Source organism: Sarcophilus harrisii, chromosome 2, assembly GCF_902635505.1.
Source record: "Sarcophilus harrisii chromosome 2, mSarHar1.11, whole genome shotgun sequence".
NCBI classification, from domain to species: Eukaryota; Metazoa; Chordata; class Mammalia; order Dasyuromorphia; family Dasyuridae; genus Sarcophilus; species Sarcophilus harrisii.
Window position 1 is genome coordinate 423915259 of NC_045427.1, and position 27685 is coordinate 423942943.

The 27685-nt window shown below is 35.3% G+C and overlaps 1 protein-coding gene across 3 annotated transcripts in view; it reads left to right on the forward strand.

Moving 5' to 3' along the window:
* IFT52 (intraflagellar transport 52) overlaps window positions 1-26849 on the forward strand; it is a 38123-nt gene extending 11274 nt beyond the window's left edge. The window contains exons 6-15 of one of the 3 annotated variants that reach the window (XM_031953979.1): window positions 1637-1708; window positions 3600-3726; window positions 4936-5052; window positions 6098-6184; window positions 9561-9629; window positions 12907-13061; window positions 16913-17000; window positions 23855-23963; window positions 25185-25330; window positions 26485-26849. In XM_031953979.1, coding sequence (XP_031809839.1) covers window positions 1637-1708; window positions 3600-3726; window positions 4936-5052; window positions 6098-6184; window positions 9561-9629; window positions 12907-13061; window positions 16913-17000; window positions 23855-23963; window positions 25185-25330; window positions 26485-26532 — 1018 coding nt within the window. In that variant the 3' untranslated portion in view covers window positions 26533-26849. The remainder of the gene's footprint in view (window positions 1-1636; window positions 1709-3599; window positions 3727-4935; window positions 5053-6097; window positions 6185-9560; window positions 9630-12906; window positions 13062-16912; window positions 17001-23854; window positions 23964-25184; window positions 25331-26484) is intronic. The other 2 variants (XR_004232204.1, XM_003756976.4) reach the window with 2 other exon arrangements.
* The last annotated feature ends 836 nt before the right edge of the window (window positions 26850-27685 follow it).

Consider the following 27685-nt stretch of genomic DNA (forward strand, 5'->3'; position numbering starts at 1 on the left):
TTTTCTACCTCTCCAGATTTTATCCACCAATTTTTCAGGCCTAAGTTTAAATCCCACTTTATAAAAAGTCAATCAGCCTCTAATTCATCTCTGAAATTCTTTAGTCTAGTTGTCTGTACCATTCATTCATTCAGGTATTTAATCATGGACTTCCCCGCACTATTATTAAATTTTAATATATGTATATCTTTTCCATCTAATTAAATCAGAAGTGCCCCTTTGGCAGGAACATTGTGTATGGGGGTAGGGAAGATTTAAAAATAATCTAAAGTGTTTGCCTTTCAGTCTTAGATTATTTTAGGATCTTTTGAAAAAAATTCTTGCAGACCTCTTTATTTTTTTTTTATTTTTATTTATTTAATAGCCTTTAATTTACAGGATATATACATGGGTAACTTTACAGCATTAACAATTGCCAAACCTCTTGTTCCAATTTTTCACCTCTTACTCCCCCCCCACCCCCCTCCCCTAAATGGCAGGATGACCAGTAGATGTTAAATATATTAAAATATAACTTAGATACACAATAAGTATACATGACCAAAACATTATTTTGCTGTACAAAAAGAATCAGACTCTGAATTATTGTACAATTAGCTTGTGAAGGAAATCAAAGATGCAGGTGTGCATAAATATAGGGACTGGGAATTCAATGTAATGGTTTTTAGTCATCTCCCAGAGTTCTTTTTCTGAGTATAGCTAGTTCAGTTCATTACTGCTCCATTAGAAATGATTTGGTTGATCTCGTTGCTGAGGATGGCCTGATCCATCAGGACTGGTCATCATCTAGTATTGTTGTTGAAGTATATAATGATCTCCTGGTCCTGCTCATTTCACTTAGCATCAGTTCGTGTAAGTCTCTCCAGGCCTTTCTGAAATCATCCTGTTGGTCATTTCTTACAGAACAGTAATATTCCATAATTTTCATATACCACAATTTATTCAGCCATTCTCCAACTGATGGACATCCATTCAGTTTCCAGTTTCTAGCCACTACAAAAAGGGCTGCCACAAACATTCGTGCACATACAGGTCCCTTTCCCTTCTTTATAATCTCTTTGGGATATAATCCCAGTAGTAACACTGCTGGATCAAAGGGTATGCACAGTTTGATAACCTTTTGAGCATAGTTCCAAACTACTCTCCAAAATGGTTGGATTCGTTCACAACTCCACCAACAATGCATCAATGTCCCAGTTTTCCCACATCCCCTCCAACAATCATCATTATTTTTTCCTGTCATCTTAGCCAATCTGACAGGTGTGTAGTGGTATCTTAGAGTTGTCTTAATTTGCATTTCTCTGATTAATAATGACTTGGAGCATCTTTTCATAGGACTAGAAATAGTTTCAATTTCTTCATCTGAGAATTGTCTGTTCATATCCTTTGACCATTTTTCAATTGGAGAATGGCTTGATTTTTTATAAATTAGAGTTAATTCTCTATATATTTTGGAAATGAGGCCTTTATCAGAACCTTTGACTGTAAAAATATTTTCCCAGTTTATTGCTTCCCTTCTAATCTTGTCTTGCAGACCTCTTTAGATCTTACATTCTTTAGTTTTAACTGGACATAATTTATATTAAAATTTAAGAGTTTTTTTTTTTTTAACCTAGTTTGTATTTGCTTCTTTAAGGGAAATAAGCCGAGCTGCAGGAAAAGCTGTGCCTGGAATAATTGATGAGGAAAGCAATGGAAACAATGCGCAGTAAGTGTATATTCTTAGTCTCAGTTTAAATTATTTTTCCTTTGTAAAGTATTAATATTGGGAATTCCAGAATGTCATCTAGTTTTTTGTTTTTTGTTTTTTAGCTTCTTTATGTACTCTCATTGCTGAGTTAATAATTAACTAAAGGGAAAACCTTATAGCTTTAGATAGTACTACTGAGATGGTGTGATTGGGGCAGGAAGAACTAGCACCTTTGATGTGAGGGCTTGCCAAAACCTTTTCAGGGCTGCTCGTCCACTTTTGATGTCCAATTGTCACCTAATTCTTGGGATTTCAAAAAGCTATAGCATGTGCAGTGGCCATAGCCCAGTAGAGCCATCATGACAGACAGGCCTTCAACCTCTTGGGGGATTATCTGCCCCAAGCACGTGAAGATTTTCCCCTGGTGGAATGGGCTGATGAGAACGGTTTGTTTCAGGAGCCATGAAGATAGCTGAAGTAGAAGTTTTGGCTCAATTAGAGCTTGGTCAGACACGGAAGATGCCAGGACCATCCACCACATCCCAGGCCGTCACCAGTCTCTTGCTCTTTAGCCTTCAGTGGCTCAGAAAGAGAGTCAAGTTAATAACTTTGAGCCCCCTCTGCCTCACTTAAATCCAGTTCACAAGGGAGTCAAGACATTACCATGATGTCATTGGTCCTCTTCAAAAAGGAGGGAAAAATAGCAACTGTTGAGATAATTAGAGAAGTAATTGAAATTGAATGCTTTGTGAAAGGAAATGAAACCTATTCAGGTTAAAGTAGTCTTAATAAGATTTAAGATAACTAAAAGAGGCAGCAAATATATCTTTGGACTTGAGTTGGGAGAAATAGATTCTAGTTTTGTCAATTTCATTTTTCTTCTTTATAAAATGGGGATAAAATGTTCCTTCCCCAGAGAATTGTTAGGAGGAAAAAATATATGTCAATTCAAAAAAGCAAAAACTGTTACATAAATAAATAAATAAATAAATATTTACCGCAAAAGAAATATCATCTTTTGCCTTATATAATCTTTAAAAGTTCAAGGTATACTAGGGTTGAGCAAAGCAAATGAGCTTAGAACTTTTTAAGATGCTTGTCCAGTTTTGACCTTACTGTTCTGGTTTGGTCAAGCAGTTATATCATTGTATATGTATTTATTATTCTCTGTGTTTGTGTCTTGTCTCACTACTAGACTTTTAAGTTTTTTAATGATGATGAGTGGGGACTATGTTATATTTAATTTTTGCAATTCTGATAGCCCTAATCTTGCTATACACATAACACTTGTTTAATGAATATTTGCTTGTTATATTTGTTTTTATCACATGGTCACAGTCCCCTTAATTCTTAAATCTTTTTTCTATACCTTTAAAACATATTTTAATGCCTCAGTGCACTCAGAAAGTGGCATTAACACCTTTGTGAGAGTCAGATTCTCTTGCCATTTACTTCATTCTATCTTCCCCCACCAAAAAAACCCCATCCTGAATGATTTATATCTTAATGGTAAAAATCCTTTAATATATGAATGATAACTATAAGTAGAATTATAGCAATTTCTATCATTTCCACTTTTCTTTTGAATCTGAGTCATGTCAATAATCTCTGGTTACTTTTGTATGTATCTTGTTTGTATATAATTGTTTGCATGTTACACATGCGTAGTATAATGTGTTGCTTTGAGGGCAGAGGCTCTTTTGCCTTTCGTTGTAAAACCGGTGTTCAGCTCAGTGCCTAAAACAGAATAAGACCTTAATAAATGCAGGTTTACTTCAATTGTTCCCATTTGTAGTTTGGAAAATCAAGGCCTGGTAGAAAAGATTGTTTTCTGGTCAATAGATTGAGCATCATTCTTTGTTAATCTTATAAATGTTTTTATTTTTAATATGGCTGAACTTTTCCATAGGGCTCTCACCTTTGTATATCCATTTGGTGCCACACTGAGTGTGATGAAACCAGCAGTAGCTGTTCTGTCAACTGGGTCTGTCTGCTTTCCCCTTAACAGACCCATTCTGGCTTTCTATCACTCTAAGGTACAAATTTTCTTGAATTTGTCTTTATGAACATTACTGACACATAAAAAAGAGCTGTTTAAGACATTTAGACCAATTTTTAACTTGTAAATACCCTTGTCCGTGACTATAGGCTATTCCCTTCAGTACAATGTAAAGTTACACCCATTCTAATGCAAATAGATTTAATGAAATGTCAGAGTGCACTAGATTATGTGGTATGATGCTGCTTGATGTCAATTTTAGATTATCCCAGGAAAACTGAAATAAGGACAACAGTGAACAAATTCCTGTCCTAGCTTTCTCTTTTTACTTAGGAATTTTATGTGCCTTTGATGTTTAAAATAATATAGTACATGTAAAGCATTTTTAATAAAGAGAATATTGCAAACGTTTTTCCCAAAAGTTTCTTTTAGCTAGAAACTTTTTCAAATGAAAACAAAATGTTATTTAATAATGGAAGCTAGATGTGAAAACAGTGTATTGCCTTTTACACATATGAGTTTATGTCCACAAAAGATAGTTGCACTATTTTCAAGTGCCTTTGGTAAAAACATGTTTTAACATCTGTTATATGGAAGAATTGCAGTGATCTGATTTCTTAACTATGGACTTCATAGTTTAAGAAGAAATACTTCATTTTAGAATAGTCACTATTTAATAAATGAATGCCCAGTGTATAGAGCACATTACCCAGACTTGAACATTCTTGCTGTGTGAGGTCCTTATTAGTGCAAACAATGGCTTTCCTAAAGTGCTTTCCTACATTCAAGTAAGCACCATTAGAAGTTATAACTATGTAAAATATGGTAATTGGTTCCAGCCCAATGGAAATAGTGCTAATTTAAATAATTCACCCACTTCAGGGAATTTGTTATTTACACTGATTGAGACTTGTCTGTATTTCTACCAGCAAGAAATTATTGTCTGTTTTCCTAGCAATGGTAATCGTGATTTCTCCTGACTTTTCTGTAGTGCTTTGTGAGCACAGTTTCTGTGAGATAAGTCAGTATCATGAGATCAAAAAATGATTACAGATCTTGGAATCCTACTAGAAATCATTAGCAGTTCCTGGCTTAGAACTTGAGTATTGGCTCCTAGTTTAATATCATTTACATCACAGAGCTTGTTGTTACCCCTTTCCAGCCCTTTTGCTTTACTAGAAATGAATTGTTAATATGAAGGGCAGGGAGAAAATTGGTCTTTAACTAGACATCCTTTTTCATTTAGCTGGAGGAAATTATAGACAAAATGCTGGAAGAGGAAGCTGAAGACAATGGTAGAATCTCTGTCAGGGCAGAAAAAAGGATTAGAAAGAAGATCTATAATCTATTTGAGAGAAATGAGGTAGGGAAAAGATGGTGATATTAGGGAAAGGAAAATATAAAATGAAATATGATAAGTAGTAAGGAAAGTCAATTTTTTGAACTTTCTTTCTGGGAGTTATCTATAGTTTTGTTTCCAATCACAGCAGTATTCAGTTATTTGTTCTTTTGTGAAACTCTACCAATTGCAACCTCTATTTGAAATAGTCTTGAATTATTTCTAATGGTTTTTATTTCATTCCTTTGCCTCCTCTCTCTAATGCCCTAATCCAATGAATGAATCAATTTTTAATGTGTATCTAATATTAATTTCCTGAAAGGATTTAAGAAAAATTGTAGAGTTTGCACTTTTGCGTCATCTGACTCATTAAAACATTCAGCTCATTAAAATATTCAAAATACCTGCCTCAGATATAATTCTGTTTATTTCATGCCAAACAAAGCTGTTCCTGTACTCTTAGCTATAATAGCTGTAAAAACTGATTTTGAAACTCATAAATGTCTTCATGACCTGATTACACATTTAATAGGTCCTCCAGTATATAGCTTATTTTTGTATCTACCTTTTTCTTTCTTTTAAGAACATGAGAAGATAATTATCCTCTCATTACGCAGGATAATAAAAATGGGGGAGGGAAACACATAAGGGTGATTGTCATTATCTCATGCAAGTAGTATTACCTTTAAAAATCAAATAGAAGAATATGAAAGAATTTAAATGAGAATGAGATTTGGATCATAACACATGACGGTATTATATTGTGCATATACCTAGTTGTTTGCAGTCTTGATATAATATTTGTTTAGTGTATGTAATCTAGTATATGTAATTACATGTATAATTACACATGTAATATTATATATATTTTAAGATATGGTAATATGTAACATGTAATTGTAATTTGTATAGTAACATGTAATTTAGTATACAAATATTTTTAGTATGTGTAATTTATAGAAAATACTCTGAACAATCATAGATTCTACCTTAATTGAATAGTTGGTGATAAGCTTGTCAGGTTGTGCTTTTGAACTGTGTATTTCAATGTATTTCCTGCCATTGACAGAACCAAGGTGGAAAGTTGGCAGTGCTAGGTTCTTGCCACATGTTTAGTGACCAGTATTTGGATAAAGAAGAAAACAGCAAAATCATGGTAAGATTTTTTTGGAATAACTATTTTATTATATACAATGAGCATGTATCATTTTTGTGCCATTGGTACAACCAGTTATTTGTAAAACAAGTAGATATTTGAGAAAATCCATTAACCATCACTATTCCTACCATTTCATTAGGACAACATAAATGAACGAGACCATATTAAAGTGTAAACCTCAAATGATAAGCTAAAATATGGAAAGAAATCTATCCATAATATTAATCAAAGGCTGTAGACTTTGGGATCAGGTAAATCACTGATAAAATGATTCAAGGAAAGATTCTCAGGTTGGGTTATTTTTAATTGATCAATTGAAAACTGAAGGAATGATCTCAATTAGTTTGAAAAATTGAATTAGATCTTATTTTCATGGAATTTATATAAAATTTGCTTGTCTTTATAAATACTCTAAGTTTTATGTAGGCATTGTTCTGGGTCCGGGGGATATAAAGACAAAAAATGAAACAACCTCTGCCCTCCAGGAGTTGGCATGCCATCAAAGTAGACAGCACTTACATATATACGTATATGCAAATAAGTACAAGATATCTAATTCTAGGAAGGAAGATACGAACAACTAGGGAGAGCAAGAGGGGCCTCATGTTGAAGGTGGACACTTAAACTGAGTTTTAAGAGGAAGTAAGGATTCTAAGTGGCAGAGATGAAAGGACACAACATCTGGGATGGGCAGGCTAGCCATGCACAGGTGTTGAGCTAGGAGTGGGAGGGCCTAGGGTAAGAAACAGGAAGGCGGTCAGGTAAGTTGCACATGAGAGCACATAACAGGGAGGAAGGTATCATGAAGCTGGAACGTTAGGTTGGCAAGCAAAGCCACTTAAAGCTTATTGGGTAGGGAGTTGGCCTAGGGAGACCCGCACTTCTTTTGGCAGCTGAGTAGAGGATGAATTGGAAAGAGGAAAGATTTGGAGCAGGTTGCCAGTTAATAGGCATTCTTGAAACAATCTAGCCAAGAGGTGATGAAGATGGGGGCAAAGAGAGTGAATAGGTGAATATAGAGAAGGAGATGTATTTGAGAGATAGAAACAAGAATTGGCATTTGATTATGTGGAGATGAGCTTGAATGAGGAATCAAGGATGATAGAGATTGTGAGTCTTGGAGACTAAACAGAAGGTGGTGCCCTTGAGATAAATAGGCAAGTTGGTAATGGGTTTCAGTCAAGATGCTGAGAGAATGCTGAGCTGGAAATATCTACTGTACAGCTGGTGATATCAGGGGGACTAGGGCTCAGGAGGGGCTGGGTTGGAGCCTGGGCTGTCATCTGCACAGGATTAGGAAAAGGGAAGGGAACTGGCTTTTGTGAAGTGCTTACTATGAGCCAGGCACTGCAAAGTATTGTACGATTATTATCTTATTTGATCTTTACGGTCACCCCAGTCCTATTATTATCCCCCTTTGAAGAAACGGAGGCAGAGGGAAAGTGACTTTCCTAGGCCCATCCAAGTAGGAAGTGTCTGAGACCAGATTTGAACTCGATTCTTCCTGGCTCTGGACACAATGCTCTGTCTAGTGGTCTGCCACTGCCTGGGAGAGGGACCTCCGACTTCATTGGGATGGCAGTTCCTGAGGGAGCACCAGCCCTCTTATCAGCACAAGTCAGCTCTTTTCTCTGGGGGTAGGGGGGGAAGGGGCTGGGCCTGAAGTCAACAGGATCCCCTTCAGATTTGCCCCGGGTGATCTTGGGCTGGTCCCTTTCCTCTGTCTGCTTGTTTCCTCCACTGAAAAGGGGGCAAGTAGCAACTCCTACCTCCTGGGGCTATTGTGAGGGCCCAGTGAAGTGTTTGGCATGGGGCCTGTGAGCACATGCAAATATGAGTTCTAGCAAGAGAGCTGCATGTGTTAGTGGCATGGAGTAGTGGGTAGGCAATGAGACTGAAGGCAGCGAGACCGGTACTTAAATCTTACCACAGACACTTACAAGCTTTTTGACCATGGATAAGTCATAATCTCTTTTTATCTCAGTTTCCACATCTGAAAAATGCTTGAACTTGATGGCCTTGCTTTTTATCAGTCATGAAAGGGAGAGAGGGAGAGGAAAGGAGGGAGAGGGAAAGAGAAAGAAAAAGAAAGACAAAAAAAACCCTTGAAGATAGGTTTGTCAGTAGGTGGTCATGATGGTGTCAGATGCTGTAAAGTCACGAATGATGATTTAGAAAAGACTAGCGGATTTAACATCTAAAGATTGTTCACTTTGGAGGGAGGTTTAAATTGGAATGATAGGGTGAGGAGAAGTTTAGAATTGTAGTTTGAAGCAGAGTCTAATGAGGCTCTTTTAAGAATTGGAGAGTGTTAGCTGTATTTGTAGGCAGCAGGAAAGAAACCTAGAGAATGGTTGTGGGCAGCAATCTGGAGAACACGGAAGGGGATGAGATGAAGGATACATATTGTTAAAGAGTTGGCCTTGGTAAAGAGGGTTGTTGAATACTTCAGAGACCAGAGTAAAGGAGGATAGAATAGAGTTCAGCTTCTAAAATTTAGAATACTAGTAACAAAATCCAGCTGTAACATGAATGACTAAAGTGGTTCTTGCAGATAGGTTTTGCACCCTAAAACCATCAGAGATTTTTTTTTTACCCTGTTTTCAGAATTTTATTTTTCTTTTTGAAATTTAAAAAATTCTCATAGGTAAAAATTGTGATTGAGTGAGCTTGACTGAGTAGTAATAATAGTTAAACAAGTGATATTTTAAAACTGGACTGTATCATGAGTCATTACTTTAAAGTAGAGATGTCAAACTCATAGCCTATAAAACTCCCAAGTATAGCCTGAACAAGATTGAAATATTAACAAAATAAGTAAAAATACAACATCCTAGTTAATGTTCATTTGTGATTTTCTAATTCAACATGTGACTATAATGATCCATTTGTATTGGACTTTGGTACCACTGCTTTAAACTATTTTACACATATATTATCCTTTCCTTGTGAAATATTTTAAAAACTAGACATAGACTCTAAAATTTAGTTTTGATTCTTGAAGACAAAAGAATTTCATGATCTATTATGAAATGAATAATTATAATCCATTTTTCAGCAAAGGAATTGAGGTTTTATAAAATTTGTTTTTATTGGTTCATTCTGTCATCTTAAAAGGGGCAAATTTTTGTTAACTTTTAATGTATGTGAGTGAAATTTGGTATAAAGTTACAGGGATAAATGTCTTAGAAAACAAAATGATAATTTAACTTGGCATTAATTGGAAGAAAATTTCAAGATATTGTGGTAGTTTTTAAATCTTTTATGAGATTACATTGAGAAATGGCTTATGAAACAACTTCTTTAAATTTTTTTAATTTACTGTTTCTCACTTCTTTACTTGGCTTACCAATGTGCTTTGTTTTCCCTCTAGGATGTAGTTTTCCAGTGGCTCACCACGACAGACATCCATTTGAACCAGATTGATGCCGAAGACCCAGAGGTAAGAAATCATTTAAAATTTAATGCACTAAGATAATATTTCACCATTTGTAACATTCTGAAAGGAATGGCCTCTCCTTAATCTCTATTTTTAAGGCAGCTTTAAAAATTCTGTGATCTCATTGATGTGTCTTCCTTCTTTTGTTACAGATAAGACCTCATCCTTGTATTCTCATCCTGTGTAAATTTTTTTCTTTTAGAGCTCTTCCTAAATGATAAACCCAGTATGCTATATATGTTAGCTCTCCTCTAGGTCTTTTTATATTGTGTGTGTTTCATTGGATCTCTGAAGCCATCTGTCTGTTAGTCCTTGTTGATAGTCTGACTGGACATAGATAGATAAGATGATTGGGAGACTACATCCATATCAATTATTCCATTTCTTAAGATGGAATCATTTTCATTTTTTGTGATCATGTTTTGGTGCTCTCCATGTCCAGTATCTTCCAACATTCTTTTGTAAGAAAATATTCATTATGTACAAGAGTATAATTCCTGAATTACCTCTTTTGTTTCTCAAATCTAATACTTATTTTCCAGCACAATTTTCATTGTTTTCATAGCTCTTACTTTAGTTAGGGCACCTGCTAATTAGTGCCTGCTAACAACAAAGTGAAGTTAATTACAAAAGTCTGAGTTGAACTTGTAAAAATCTCCATTTATCATGAAATAGTCTTTTTTTTTTTTTTTTTTTTAATTTAATAGCCTTTTATTTACAGGTTATATGCATGGGTAACTTTACAGCATTAACAATTGCCAAACCTCTTGTTCCAATTTTTCACCTCTTACCCCCCAACCCCCTCCCCTAGATGGCAGGATGACCAGTAGATGTTAAATACATTAAGATATAAATTAGATACACAATAAGTATACATGACCAAAACATTATTTTGCTGTATAAAAAGAATCAGACTCTGAAATATTGTACAATTAGCTTGTGAAGGAAATCAAAAATGCAGGTGGGCATAAATATAGGGATTGGGAATTCAATGTAATGGTTTTTAGTCATCTCCCAGAGTTCTTTCTCTGGGTGTAGCTGGTTCAGTTCATTACTGCTCCATTGGAAATGATTTGGTTGATCTCGTTGCTGAGGATGGCCAGGTCCATCAGAACTGGTCATCATATAGTATTGTTGTTGAAGTATATAATGATCTCCTGGTCCTGCTCACATGAAATAGTCTTACATAAATAAAGGAATTCTACTTTAGAATTTTTGTTGTGTATAGCAAATGTTAACAGAAAATTTCTATTAACCCCTGCTCAATTTTATCTCTATATTGTGAAATAACAGAAAAAAAAAAAAGTAAAATACCCGGTGTGTATTTTAATTTTTAATTAGTTAATACTAGTATTAACTAGTAGTCTCAAGCATTTATATTAAACCAAATTTCAGCCTTATAGTGGCTGTTAATACTAAGCAGTAGATATAGAATCTTAAAATGAGAATGCTAAAAGGATCTTTAGAGATGATTCAGCCCACTCATTTAAAACACATTTTTAAAGATTATTAATTTAATAAGGAGTAGCAGAAAGTCTACCTTTTGTTTAACAAAGCAGATGCAAGAAAATTCACAAATAAGCAAATAAAGTGCTTCTTTGTTCTGAAATTCTGTTGCATCTGGCCCTATTTTTTTCCTTCTTTTCTTTTTAGATATAGTTGTCAATTGTAAGAAGGGGGAGGAATAGGATAATGTTTGGACACATAGCTCATAGATTCCATTGTAGTTACGAAGCTTCTGAATAGCTGGAGGAAGGCCTCTTTTTACAGGGGGTGGATCCTTGGGGGAGAATGTATTCAAATGAACAAGAGAGGCATGGGATTAGAAAGTATGGTTGAGTTGCAATCTGTCTTGCAGGAGGATCATCAGAGTAGAGAAGTCAGGGTGTGCATTAAGTTCTCATCTGATCTCATCTGATAGATGAGGGAAGCCAGAGGAGACTTGATATGTCAGATGCCCCATAGGCAGTTAGTAGCAGAGGAAGTGGGCCTGTGATGCAATTCTGCTGACTTCTTGTTTAATACTCTTGTTTGACTTGACAAGTCCAGAAGACAGAGAAGGAGGAAGTCTGTCTACACCAGGGAACCTTACTTTATAGGATCATGTCAGAGATTTCTTTAGACTTTGAGGGGGAGGGCAAAGAAAGAGGAGGAGAAATGACCTGAGATTTTTGTAGTCTGATAATGCGTCCTTCAGTGAAAAACCCCCTTCTCCCAAGATAGATCAGCACCATTTTTGCATCTTCTAGTTTTAGAGACTTGGAGACTTAGAGACTTAGGGCCTTACTAGATGAAGTGGCTTGCCCAGTCTCCTATAGCCAAGGTGTGTCAGAGCCAGGCCTTGAACTCAGGTTTTCTTGGCTCTGAAACAGCTCTTTTCACTCTACCTCTCTCTAAAATTTTTGAATCATGGCTTTCTGAAAATTTAATTTTTGGATGTTGAGAGCTGATATACTTGAGAGCTTGATATATCAATCATAAAAAAAGTAGAGCAGTTCCCCATTAGGAAATCCAAATCTTCTTGTTATGGAAAACTCTGATTAATTAACTAATTAGTAACATGTATTAAATGTAATTAGTTACAATTAATTGGTAAAACTTACAGAAAGATTGGTTATGATAGAAATAAAAAATATCAATGGAAAGATCCAACTCAGAAGAAATGTTTGCTGTGTACAATTTTTTTTGGGGGGTAGAAATGCCAATTCTTCACTTTTTATCAAAAGTCTGTGGCATGGATTTCAGTAAGAAATTTATGCATTGTGTCTGGAGAGGGATCTTTCCTAATATATAATATAATAATAATTTCTGTGCTGGAATACTAAAAAATGATAAGCTCTGTAGCAGTCAAGAGAAGTGCAAATAATAATAATGTGATATAATAATAATAATCTTTTAGGTTCCCCATAATGGTAGAGATTATCTAATGTTATGGAGGAAAAGGGATGCAAATCAGAAAATGAGAAAAATGTGGGGTTTTACCTTTCAAGATTTTTATATTTCAAGAATTAATTTTTAGGGGAATATAGAAAGCCCCTTTGCTTTTCTGCTCTAACCTTGCAAAACTGCTGGACTTTTCCATTCCTTCTATCTTTTACACACAATTGCTCTGTGTAATTCTCTTAGGATTAAATAATGTGACATAATGCTTTTAATTTAGTATTTTATATATATATAATATAATATAATATAATAATAATTGCTACATATAACTGAAACATGACTGAATAGCTCCCCCCTTTTCTCTTACCATTCAAGGTATCCATCTTGTGCTTTTCAGATTTCTGATTACACCATGTTGCCAGATACCGCCATGTTGTCAGAGCGACTTCGAGTGTGTCTTCAGGAGGGGGATGAGAATCCACGGGACTTCACAACTCTCTTTGACTTATCCATTTTCCAGCTGGATACCACTTCCTTATCTAAAGTTATCAAGTCAGCACCTGTAAAATTTCTTTTTTAGAACTGAATTTTCCTTTTAGAATCCTCACTGAGTAAAATGAACTTTTTGATTGACACTATTAGGTAACAAAAGTTTCTGGAATACATTTCTCTTGTCTTTTTTGCTCCCTCCACTCTCCTTCCATCCCCCAGAATAACTAGAAATTATTCAACTTATTGTGAAGGGATATTAGAGATTTTGTGGTCCAGCTCCTTCATTTGGCAGATGATGAAACTCTTAGGGTTAATATTCTTGGTGGTCACTTTCACTTTTTGTGAAAGTTGTAGTCATCTAGGTATGCAATGCTTCTGCCAGCCTGAGGTAATGGGTTAGTTTTCCTGGGCACCAGGAAAATCTCATCTCAGTCCTTCTCATCTTGGCTGATCCCCGGACAAGTCATTTATAACCCTCAGATCTAGAACACTCTTCATAGCAGAGGGGGTGTTTGGCTTGAATTGAAAGAGGGAGTCTCCTCCTTCAGGATTCCATGTTCTAGTGAAATCACAGGTCTTAGTCCTATTTCCTATCTCTTTTTTCCCTTTTGTATTTTGGATCTTCCTAGTCAAGGAATGGCTTCTGTATAATCTCCTGATCCTTGTCCAGTTACATCAGGGTAGAGTGGAAAGAGCACTGGATTCTGAAGTCCTGGACTGCCTCTTACTTGCTGTGTGACCTTGGACAAGATGCTGCCTGTGTAGGAGCCTTAGCTTCCTTCCTTGTAAAATGAAAGGTTTCAGTTGGATGATCTTCAGGATTCCCTCCAGCTTTAAATAAAGGATGAACTATGTTTTGTTGTACTTTAGATTTGGTGTGCTCCTAGAGCTGCTTGTGATTACATGGTTATTTTTTATGACAAATCTTCAAAGGAAATTTTGATGTGTTTAAAAGTAGCAGGCAAAGAGATGATGCTACTTGTAGAGTTAGGTTCAGAAAGGAAGCTTAGGAAAAGGTTTGTGGATCATGAGTCAGCATCGAGAGGAGACCCTTAGAGTTGGGAATGAGACCTTTTAGATTGAGAACAATAGACCTGTTTAAACCTGGGGTTACTAATGAGAAAAGCTGTGCTAAGAGAGTTTGAAAGGAAATGAGAAAAAATAAAGTCATTGGCTGTAATGGTATAAAAGTAACTAAGCATCCCTGAAAACTCATTTCCTTGCTTGTTGCTGTGGTGGCTGGTTATTTTCAGAAAGGTCCCGTGACATCAAAGGATGATGTCTTGAGGTACATGTGAACTGGAATTTAGTGAGGTGGTGTTGTCAGCTTCCCTCTCCCTTCTAGATTCTCCCAGTGAGTGACTGGCCATGGTTTGGGATGCAGCGGGGAGCCTTGCCATCCTGGTGTCTCACCCAGCTCTAAGTGCTCCACACACCTGCTTCAGGAACCTTCCTGACCCTTGGATACCCTTCTGCTGGGGGAGTCTTCATATGCTTGGGCAGACACCTTCCTAATTCACCCATAGCATAGCTTGAGGGCCTATTGATTAGCCCTGCCTTAGTCAACCACCTGCTAAGATGGTTTTGCCCGGATGCGACCGCTGCTGGAGCTACAGCTTCTTAGGGCCACAGCTGGACGTTGGATGAAGGCAGGCACCAGAGATGGATAAGCCAGGCTCAGGAGAACTCCCACTACTCCCACTAAGAGAGAAGAGCGGCCTTGAGGGCTGAGAGATGGCCTGGGGCATAGGGTACGCTTTCTCCCCTCAGCTCCCCTTTGGCAGGAACTCAGGCTAGGAATATCTTAGCTTCCATCTCAGCCTTGCTTCCTTCAGATTCGACTGACTGCTTTTTAAAAAGGGTCCTTCATGAATGACTTCTTGGACTCAGCACTATGGTGCCAGTTTTACAGCCGGACTTCAAGTCACTGTTATTGCATAGATTCTTTCACCTCTGAACGGTCATCTGCTTGGTTAAAAATAAAAGTTTTACAGCATTTCAGAGCTAGAAAGAGCCTGAGAGGTCATGTAGAATGTCTCGTTTACAGGTGAAATGGAGGCCTATGGTGTAGGAATGACTAACTGGCGTGGCCCTGCAGGGATGGGCCTTCTTTGCTGCCTTCTGTCATTTTGAAGTGGTAGGCCTTTTTAGACGAGTAGACTGCTTTAACTCTGTCAACCAGGGCTAATGCTAAAGCTGACAGTGCCATCACAACCCTTTGCTTCAATTTAATGGCTTGCCTGAATCTCTATCTTTGTTGCTTTGCTCTCCTTAGGAATAAATAACAGGGATTTCAGTTGCCCTTTTAAAATTTTGACTATATGTACAAAAGGATAGTCATTACTGCCTCTTTGTGGAGTTGTTCATGTTTATAATTATGCACACAGGAGCTTTGTGTGGAGTTATAAAAGCTAGAACCCTTTTTTAGCTCAAGATTCAGTTCTATTTAGAATGTTGTTGATGATAATGACAATGATAAGTAAAGAAGTAAAACAGGACCTTGAGGTCACAGAACTAGAATTAGAAGGGACATAGTCCAGCCCCGTGTTTTACAGATGAGGGAACTGAGACTTAGGGGCGTTAAATGACTAATGCCTTCTCCCACCTAAATAATTGTGTATTTTCTGTATTTTTTGTATATGCCCATTTTGTATCTACTTGTACTTGTCCATCTTGAGCCCTCTTGTACAATGTCAACTCTTTCAAGTCAAGGGTTTCGTTTTCATCTTTGTGTCATCAGCACTTAACAACTGGAACATAAAAGGCTTGTGTGGTGCTTTTTCATGTTTCTCGCAATAATCCAGTGAAACAGGTATTCCCCCATTTTGCAGATGAGGATATTGAGGCTCAGAAGAAAGTCTTGTTTAGTCATTGGCAACTTAAAATTTAGAAGACATTTCTATTCTCTATTATTTCACACTGTTGTGATGCTACAATGTACATTTGCCTTTGGGGTAGATGATGGGTGTTTTTTTTTTTTTTGTTTGTCATCAGATTTACCTTCCTAATAATTGTTTCCTCAGGCTCTTCTAATTTGCATTTCTGAACTCAATTCTGCTAACTGGAAAATGTAATCAGATAACATGCAGAGTGGTGGTAGAAAGTCTATTGATTTAAAATTCATCCTAGATAATTATTTGGGTAATTGGCTTTACATAGCCCTTGATGCAAATTGCAAAATAGTGTATGGATAATTTGTTTGTACTGGGTGTGAGATGATGGCCCTTCCAGGTCTCTGATTTTATTTGGGTAAGAAACTTTCAGTTTGGATATCTGTGGAGATCATCAGTCAGTACTTTATCTATAACTTACAGTCTTAGAAGCCATGAGAAGTTTTATTTCTCATGGAATAAGTCCTCTCCTACCTTCTGAAAAAAAATGCTACTTCCTGTTAGGATATCTCCCAGTTAAGTGTTAAGAAAAGATTTTTCTGAGAAACACCTAAACAAGAATTGACTATGTTAGACTTTTTTTTTTTTTTTTTTAGCCAGAAACTTCTTTAGAATTATGAATTCTCAGAGGCAGAACTCTTTTTAAAAGAAATTTTATCATTTTTATAGATAAGTAAACTGAGGTTAAGTGATTTACCTAAAGTTACAGGACTGAGAAGTGGCAAAGTTACAAATTTGAATCCATATTACTTACTTTTAGTACATTGTTTTCACATTTTGTTCTTTATATAAATAAAATATTCTGTTTAACTCTAATCATATCGTGAGTCAAACTCAATTCTAAAATCAATAATTTTAAATAGTCATATGTCTGTCCTAATTATTTTTAGTTAAAGAATAAGCTTTTTTTGGCTTCTTTTCTTTAGAACTGATGGATAAGAAGTATGTATAGCATATCTGTTGATTTACTTGTAACTCCCCTTGCCTGACCTTGACTCACATATTTTTCTCTTTTGACAGAGCTTATGAACAACTAAATGTGAAACACGAACCTCTCCAACTCATCCAGCCTCAATTTGAGACTCCACTACCTGCCCTTCAACCAGCGGTAAGATGCCAAATTTTTGTAACATGTGATGGAGCTACCTGTCATTCATTTTGCCCAACATACACCTAGTGGTAGAAATAATGTTAGACAAAAAGGGGTGGATAAAAAAAAGTCAAATTAAAGCTGATTAAAATAGGGATATGCTGTAGGAATATGTGTTGCTAAAGTGCAGAAAAAGTCTGGGGACTTTATTAAGCAGTCACGCTAGTTGAAGTAAAGTAAAGTATTCATCTTGTAGTTTATTTGGTAGACAGTAAAGTGGCATTTTTATCAAATAATGATGTTTTATAATTTTCTCACTTTTGGAGAAATATTTGGCATAGTTTAGGATAAAGTTTGTAACTATTATTCCTATAACTACTATATCCATCAATTCACAAACATTTATCAGGTATCTACTCTGGTCTAGACACTGGGAATGCAAAATAGATACACGAGACATTCCCTGTCTTAGAAGAGCTTACATCGTCTTAAGAGAAATGTGATTTGTTCATAGGTAGATAAACATAGGGCTATATACAAGTAAATACACAGTGATTTGGGGGAGGGGAGGTACTAACAATAAGGAAAAGTCTTCTTACAGGAAGTGCATCTGAACTGAACTGAACTGTATCTTAAAAGTAGTTTTGGTATGCAGAGTTGAGAAGAGAGAGAATTTAAGGCATGGTGCACAACATGGAGGTGGCAGGAGATGGAAGGTTGCATGTGGTGAATAGCAAGTGAGCCAATGTGGCTGAAACGTAGATTTTGTGACAGGAGAGAATGTGTCATCTTCCTGGAAAGAATCTGAAGCCATACTGTGAAGAGCTTGAAATATCAAATAGAGGAATGTGAGATTATCCTAAAAGGCAATGAATTTACAATCTGGAGGACTCATCTTCTTGGGTTCAAATATTGCCTTATGCACTTACTAGCTATGTAACCTATGGCATATTTGCCTCAATTTGCTCATCTGTAAAATAACGTGGAGAAGGAAATGGCAAACTACTCCAATAACTTTGCCAAGAAAACCCCAACAGGAGTTGTAATAAGTGGAACACAACTGAAACAACAACCAAGACAATAAGGAGCCAGTTAGTCTTCTTGATTAGAGGGAAGATAAAGCCACATCTCTATCTGTAGGCAGTCTTGCACTTTGGGATATCTCTAATTGTCAAACTTTACTTTAGACCAGAATTACTCATTTTGCAACTTCTGCCCATTGTTCCTAGTATTTCCGTTTGGGGTCAAATAGAATAGTTTATTAATATTGTTAATAGTAATAATACTATTAATACTAAAGAAAGCTATCATGCTCCTTGTCTTTTCTTCTTTATACTAAACATTCCGAATTCTGTCAGCTTAAAGTGACATAATCCATATGTCCTTCATCATACTGTCCGTTCTCTTTTTGGTGCTTGTTAGCTCATTCTAAAATGTGGTACCCACAATTCAGTACAGTATCCCAGTTATGGTTTTTGATCAGGGCCCTCTAAATTAAAGCCCAGATTTCATTAGCTTTCTTATCTGCCACATCACCTGTGATGTCATTTTAAACTTGGAAAACCCCCAAAACTATTACCATACTTCTATTTTGTATTTACAAAGTTGATTTCTTTGAAACTAAATGTAAGATTGCTATTACTATTAAATTGCATTTTCTAATGACTTGTGATCTTATCACCTACAATTATTAGCTGTTCCCTTCCAACTATGTGTCATCAATCTAATGTGTCAGCCTATCAGTCAACCAGTGAACATTTGTTAAGTGCTCTGGAGATGCAGAAAGGGCCAAAAGACCATCCATCCTTGCCTTCAAGGAACTTAATCTGATTGGGGAGACAGCATGCAAACAAATATATACAAAGCAAACCATATATAGGATAAATAGAAAATAAATAAAAGATTTTAGACTTAAGAGGTGTTGGGTAAAGCATCTAGTAAAAAAAATTAGGATTTAAAGGAAGCCAGGAGGTGGAGATAAGAAGGGGGAAAGCATTCCAGCTTTGAGAATATTTGTAAATTTGATAAGAATTGTCATTTACATATCTTTTAGGGACTGATAAAAAACATATGTTTGAGTTTGTATTTCTTCAGATACTCCACTAAAGTACCTCCAAGTAAGGGAAAGCCAAAAAGCTTCCTGTGGAATGTGACGCTTTGAGCTATATCTTGAAGTCATTCTTTGAGGAGCAAGGGGCATCACCTTCTTACTACCATATATTCATTTTACATTTTTTCATTAAATACTACTATATATATATTTCCTCCTCCAGTAGAATAGAAGCTCCTGGAGATTAGGAATTTTAATGTTTTGCCTTCACACACATGTTCTAAATAATGGTACAATAATAGTATAATTAGGTTGTTATTAATGGTTTATAGTAAATTTTGAGGTTCCTAATGGAAGGTCCTAGGGAATATGTGTTGGGATCTTTGTGTTAAAAACTAAAATTTTTAAATAAAAAAATTAATAAAATAAAGTTTAAAACTTTATCAGTCTCTTAGATAAAGGAATACAAATGATAATTCTTATCAAATTTACCTGCCTGAGGCATTGAGATAGGGGATGAAGGGCCACCTGGAAAGAACCGAGAAAAGGCTAGTTTTACTAGACCATTTATCCTTATCTTTTCTTTGTCAAGTCACTTTAACTTTAACAAATGTTTTTTGACATTATGCTTATAGAATAATGCCTTGCTTTTGCTCATTTCATTGACTCCAAGTGTAAGATTACAATCATTTGATTCTTCATTGTTGGATCTAATCAAAACGGTTTTAAATTGATAAGGAATGTGATATAAGGGGTAGAGATAAAAATTGCATATGTATTGTTACCATACCTGTGCATAACTTCCTTATTGCCTGTTCTTCTATTTTTTATACATGGCCTTACATGTGAATGCTAAGTTAATAAGTAAATTTCTAGGTCTCTTTGGACTGCTTTCCTACTTTTTTCTTAATCTTAATTATCTACTTCTCTTTGTGTCCTCTTAGTTCATTCGTAGGAGCTTTCTGTTCACTTCCAAACTGCCTTCTGAAGAACTTCAGTCCATGGAGTTCTTCTCTTCTCTCTCTTTTTTTTTTAAATTAAAATTTTTTTTTCAAATTTATTTTCTTTTCTTCCCAATCTATCCCAATGAAAAAAGGGTAGGGGTTGGGAGGAAGGAGGAGAGGAAGAATACTTGCAACAAATAATCATTAGCGTTAACAAAATAAATTCTCAAATTGTCCACGTCCAAAAAAAAAATTAGATCTCCATCTCCAACCTGAAGCCATCACCACTCAGGATTTGGCAGTGGCTTTCATCACTGGTCCTCTGGAATTGTGGTTGTGGTTTTGATAGAGTTTTTTAAGTCTTTCATAGTTGTTTGTCTTTATATGTTATTGTCTATATTGTTATTCTGATTCTGCCACTTCTCTCTACATTTATGTCTTCCCTTGTTTCTCTGAAACTGTCCTTTTACTGTTTCTTTCAGCTCAATCATTTTTCATTACATTTTATATATATCTTTTTGTTTTGTCATTCCTCAGCTCATAGGCACCTGTTCTTTGCTACCAAAAGAAATTATAAATATTTTTGTACTCATGAGTCCTTACCCTCTTTCTTTGGTCTCTTTTGGAATATGGGCCTATAGTGGCATTTTTGGGTCAAAGAAAATGTACAGTTTAGTAACTTTGGGGGCATAATTCTAATTTACTTTCAAAAAAGGTTAGAGCAATTCACAGCTGCACCAATAGGGCATTAATGTTTTACATTAATATTTTTCAAAGATGCTTGCCAATATAATGAGGACGAGGTGTAACCCAAGAAGGTTGCTTTAATTTGGGTTGCTATAGTAGCATTATATGTAATATTTTTTTAAAAAATCCAAACTGGAAACAACTTGGGGAATTGCACTGATCTCAACTTCCCCTTAGAGAGTATTTTCTATTAGAAAATGTATTTTTGTCTGAAATTCTTGGTCTTATCTTAATTACAAACTTGATTAATCTTTTCTTTGACTATAAGTTCCTAGATAATGCCCTGAATTTGAAATATTTTCCTGTCATTGTTACTAAAGGCTTTAACTGCTTTCTTTCTTTTTTTTTTTTTAATTTTTTTTTTTTAATTTAATAGCCTTTTATTTACAGGATATATGCATGGGTAACTTTACAGCATTAACAATTGCCAAACCTCTTGTTCCAATTTTTCACCTCTTACCCCCCCCACCCCCTCCCCTAGATGGCAGGATGACCAGTAGATGTTAAATATATTAAAATATAAATTAGATACACAATAAGTATACATGACCAAAACGTTATTTTGCTGTACAAAAAGAATCAGACTCTGAAATATTGTACAATTAGCTTGTGAAGGAAATCAAAAATGCAGGTATGCATAAATATAGGGATTGGGAATTCAATGTAATGGTTTTTAGTCATCTCCCAGAATTCTTTTTCTGGGCATAGCTGGTTCAGTTCATTACTGCTCCATTGGAAATGATTTGGTTGATCTCGTTGCTGAGGATGGCCAGGTCCATCAGAACTGGTCATCATATAGTATTGTTGTTGAAGTATATAATGATCTCCTGGTCCTGCTCATTTCACTCAGCATCAGTTCGTGTAAGTCTCTCCAGGCCTTTCTGAAATCATCCTGTTGGTCATTTCTTACAGAACAGTAATATTCCATAATATTCATATACCACAATTTATTCAGCCATTCTCCAACTGATGAACATCCATTCAGTTTCCAGTTTTTAGCCACTACAGAAAGGGCTGCCACAAACATTCGTGCACATACAGGTCCCTTTCCCTTCTTTATAATCTCTTTGGGATATAATCCCAGTAGTAACACTCCTGGATCAAAGGGTATGCACAGTTTGATAACTTTTTGAGCATAGTTCCAAACTACTCTCCAAAATGGTTGGATTCGTTCACAACTCCACCAACAATGCATCAATGTCCCAGTTTTCCCGCATCCCCTCCAACAATCATCATTATTTTTTCCTGTCATCTTAGCCAATCTGACAGGTGTGTAGTAGTATCTTAGAGTTTAACTGCTTTCTGAGAGAAAATTGGGTAAGAATTTAAGAAGGATCTCTTTAGGTACTCAGCAAATGAATTAGATTGGTTATCAAACTTATGGTAGAAATGCCATTTGCAATGATTTAGGAATGTGGTTCTCCAAGATGCCTTGACATTCTTAATGGCTTTTAATTTGTTTTGTGAATCAAAGCTGTTAACCATACTTTTCTTTAAAGCATTCTGTTTTATTGTGGAAATCTGTTTTCTTTTAGAAATAGGAAATTGTAAAGTAAAAATGGCTTATGTTGAATTTTCAAATACATGACTAAATTGTCCTTTTTGGATTTTTTTCTTTCTAAACAAAAGAATTTAATGAATAAGGTTGTTTCTGTTAATCGGTTAATATTTATTAGGCACCTAACTATGGGTCAGGCATTGTGCTGAGTGAGTGCTGGGGATATAAAAAAAGGAAAAAGATAGTTTCTGATATCAGGGAACCCATACTCTAATGGGGAGACAGCATATAATCAACTACATACAATCAAGATATATATGGAATAAAAATGAAATAAAAGATATTAGAATTAAAAGGGGTTGAGAATAGCTTCCTGTAAAAGATTAGATTTTAGCTGCGACTTAAAAGAAGCCCAGAAATAAAGATGAAAAGGGAGAACATTCCACACATAGGGGAATAGCCAGAGAAAATGGAGCTAAGATTTAGAGTGGCTTGTTGAAAGAAATGCCAGGAAGGCCAGGGTCATTGGATTGAGGAGTATGTTGAAGGAAGTAAGGTGAAGAAGACTGGAAAGAGGAGGAAATAGGTTAAGAATGGCTTTTAACGCTAAACAAAGGTGGTGGTTTTTGATCTTAGAGGTGATAGGCAACCTTGGTTGAACCTGTGCTTTAAGAAAATAACATTGGGGCTGAATGGAGGATGGTTTGGAGTGTCTCTGGAAGGCTTGAGCCCAAAACACAGTGTTGAATTTTGTTTTCCACAAACTTAAAAGTTGAACAATTCAGAAATGGTTAAATAAATTTTGAAACATTAATAGGATACTAGAATGCACTTTTAAGACCAATAGATAGGAAGTATACCAAACAAAATGAAAAGAATGGAATACGTACTAACTGCAACTGTGGAAGAGATAAAATGAAAACAAGTGGCTAACAGTTGTCATTCTGGAAAGTCGTTTGGAATTATGTGAAGAAAGTTACTAAAATGGCCATACACTTTAATCCAGAGATTGCATTTTACAGATCATTTACAAAAAAAAAAAAAAAAAAAGGCTTCCTATACCCAAAGAATACTTGTAACTGTACTGATGGTGATCTCAAAGAACTAAAAACAAAGGTAGGTGCCCATTGATTGGGGAATGGCTGAACAAATTGTGTTATGTAAATGATCAAATGTTGCTTGTTCTACAAGAAATTTATTGTTTTATCTTTTCAGTGTTCAAAATATGTGTTCTGCATGTAAAGATGCTTAATGTTTGTTGAATTGTTCTTTCTATTACCTGTAGCTCTTATATAGCTCTTTATTCATAGTCAGCATTTAATTACCAACTTTTAAGCTTTGTGCCTCATCATTTGGCAGTATAGCTGCTTTTAGTAAATTGTTTATTAAATTTTCTGGTTAATTATTTGTTCAGTTAATAAATTTAAGTAGACTAGCCTCAACAGCTGATAATAGAAATGGGGAAGGTGTATATCAAAAGAGCAATAGGTGGAGTACTTAAAGCAATAGTAGTGTATTCTAAGATCATGAAATAAGAATATTTCTGTTTTAACTATTTAAATTCATTTTAGAATTTTCGGTTGCCTAAGGTAAAACTTTCTACAACTAATAATAAAAAATACTTTATACCTAGGTTTTTCCTCCCAGTTTCAGAGAATTACCACCACCTCCCCTGGAACTCTTTGACTTGGATGAAACTTTCTCTTCAGAGAAAGCACGGCTTGCTCAAATTACCAATAAGTGTAAGCCTGATAAATTTTTATATATTTTTATATATATATATATATATATATATATATGGCGTGTGTGTGTTTTTCCTAAATATATAATTGATAATGAGAACCATTTGTCTCATTGTTACTGAAAAAACATGGATGGTTTTAGGTTTTATTTATTTCATGCAGATTATTCTGATATTTTTCCCCCAAGTCACTGATTATCCCAGTTTGTTAGACCATAATGCTAATAAGTTGAAGATATGGGTTTTATTTCTTTATGAACCATTAACTGGTCACAGATTGTGTTTTTAACCCAAATTGCCTCTCACAAATATGTGCTATTGGTCCCAGCATAGGTTAAATAAAAAATATATGGATAAATACAGATCATTCACCACTATCAAAAAAGAAATTAAAATGTTACATGCATAGTTGTCCCTGGGTTAAAAGTGTCGTCTTTGTTTGATATATAATGTGGAAATGATAGTTCCAAGCAAGCATGGGCACTCAAACCATTCAAGCCTCTTCTAGTGAGAAATGTCAAGGCTTTATCAGAATTGGTAAGACATTTTACCTCCAGGTATACAGATAATAGAGTTCTAAAGCTTCTGTTACTGTATATGATTTAAACAGTGTCTTATATTTAAATATTTAATTTATAGAAAATGTCATCTGCATCCAGAAAAAGAACTATGGAGATAATGTAAAACAACACATGCTATGTTCACTTTTTTTTTTTTTCCCATGGTTTTTCCCTTTTGTTCTGATTTTCCTCTCCCAACATGATTTATCAATAAATGTGTATGAAAAACAAATAAATAAATATCAGTTCAGTCCCAATGATCTTCTGATGAAAAGCGCCCTCTACACCCAGAGAGAGGACTGTGGGAACTGAATGTGGATCATAACATAACATTCTCACTCTTTTTGTTGTTGTTTGCTTGCATTTTATTTTCTTTCTCATTTTCTTCCTTCTTGATTAGATTTTTTTCTTGTGCAAGCAAGATAATTGTATAAATAGTATGCATATATTGGATTTAACATGTTTTTACTGGATTTAACATATATTGGATTACTTACTATCTGGGGGAGGGGTGGGGGACTAGGAAATTTAAAAAAAAAGAACACTTAATTTAGAGCTAGCAAAAGGTTTTGAGCAATTGTGACTATGTAGAATGTGGTTCATTTTAACTTTAGTCTGTAGCAGGAGACAGTAGTTGAGCTGAGTGTGGCCAACTTTTTTAGGTACTGAAGAGGACCTGGAATTCTATGTCAGGAAGTGTGGTGACATTCTTGGAGTGACCAATAAACTACAAAAGGAACAACAAGATGCTAAACATGTTCTGGAGCACATATTCTTCCAAGTGGTGGAGTTTAAGAAACTGAATCAGGTAGTGTGTTTATCACATACTAAATACTAAAGTTATTTTTTGGTTCCATCTGAGAGCTGGATTCACAGTTGTTAATTTTGTTATTTAAAGTTCTCATGTTGAAAATCATATTCCTAAAACGAGTAGAAGGAATTTCTGCCACATGGACTGAATTAGCCTTTTGCTTTTTAAAATTTTATCACTTCTTCTCATTATTTCTTCCAATTTTTAAAAATTAAATGCTTATTGGCTGCCTTTGTTTCCTGTTATTACTGTTCCTGTGAAATGGAACAGATTAGTGGATGTAAATTTGAGGAGGAAAGAGGGAGGGAATAAACATGTTTATAGTGCCTGTTATATGCTGCTACTGTGCTAAGAGCTTTACATATATTACTTCAACTTCCCCACAACCCTGGGAAGTAGGTGCTGTGATTATCCTCAATTTACAAATGAGGAAAGTGAGGCAAATGGTTAAGTAACTTGCTCAGTTATCCAACCATTAAGTATCTGAGGCTGCATTAGAACTCGGGTCTTTTTGACTTTAGGCCCAGCACTCTATCCAATGTGTCACTATGTCAATTGATTACTGTGGAGAAGTAGTTCTATGCAAGTAATCACAATAATAAGGCCCAGGGCACCATCAGCAGGAAGGTAAATAGGAGTTGGGTCTACTTAGGGACCTGGAAAAGCAAGTTACTGTTTTAGTCTTTGATAAGGAGGAGCAGGATGAACATCTCTGACAGGCCTTATATTTGTTAATCTTGATAGCAGTGGGTGATCAACTTTTAATTTTAGAAATCTTATCCAGGGCTGAGTAAAATTAATAACTCATAGCACTTTAAGATTTTCAAAGCACTTTTCATACTTGATCACATTTAATTCTCCCAACTGTTCTGTAAGGTCAGGGGGACAAATATCATTTCATTTGAATGTGAATATGTAGGCTCAAAGTAGAAAAAGAATCAGCTGACAGAGTCTGTGTTAAAGGTCAGAGGCAGTATCTGAATAAAATCCTAAATCCAGAGATTCTACTCTGCCATCTGATTTCTTAGCCTCTTAATCTAAGTGTTAGATCAATCCTAAATACCCAAAACTTCCTATAGCTGCTCTAATTAACAGCAACTAACTAATCATTAGTGTTGTTTTAAAATTGTCTATTTTTCTCTTTTTTGCAGGAGCATGATGTTGATACAAGTGAAGCTACATTTCATAGCAATTACTGAATACAAGAACAGAAGAGGAGGAGATGCTAGAACAACTAACTTGCTGTCTGGTCTCTCATTGTAAACTCTTTTCTAATTGTTTTTCCATATATTTGTCAAAATTGCCTCCCTACTATGAGCCATGCACTTTTATATTGTAAATAGGTACGAAGTTAAAGATTACATATCTTCTGTAGTGACTAGGCAGGTGCACTATGCGGATCGATAACTATCAAAATCATTATGTAAGATAAATGTCCCATATTCTTTTTTTATTGGAGCTATACTTTTGTAATATGAGAAATATTCTTACATTAAAATATTCTCTTTCAATTCCATTCCTGTCTTTGGTCTTGTTAAACGTAATAATCTCTTCAGGTTTTTTTTTTTTATGTGATCTTTACACAATTTTCTTTTATGTCTAATGAATAATAAATGCTATAGAAAATAAGTTAATTTGCGGAATCTACTTAATATAATGGACCATAAACAGAAATAAGACACTCAAAATATGTAAAATCCAGCCCCATCCTTGGTTCTAGTCTTATATTTCTCATAGTATTGGAGATACTGTCTGTAACATTTTCTGTAAGGTTTCTTCTTCCTCTGAATACTTCTTAGGCCTTTAAATACAAGATAATAAATAATTATTTGTCTTATGTTAATTATTTGTGCATGTAATTACAAACTTGTTTATGGCTTAAAAAGAGACCTTTTAACTTTAACAAGATTGTAACAAAATCACTTATTTCTGTGATCCATTCTGAATTTTTTTTCTTGCACATTAAGTTGGTTAATTAATCAACAGCCATTTATTAAGTGCTTATTGTGTGCCAGGAACTATGGTAGGCAATAGAGAATCAAAAAAGTTGAAAAAGTTCCTGCACTTAAGGAACTATAAGGCACTATAGGGGGAGACAATATGTACATGTATAAGTTTAGATAAAAATATCCATGGCACTAGCAATTGAATCAGGATTCTGTTGCTGTCATTGCTGCTTTCATGTAGTTGTAGATGTAGAACCATCTATGATTCTTTATTGTTTAGTTGTGTGTGACTCTCTGTGACCCCATTTGGGGTTTTTTTGGGCAGAGATACTGAAATGGTTTGCCATTTCCTTCTTCAGCTCAATTTACAAGTGAGGAAATTGAAGCAAACATGGCTAAGTCACTT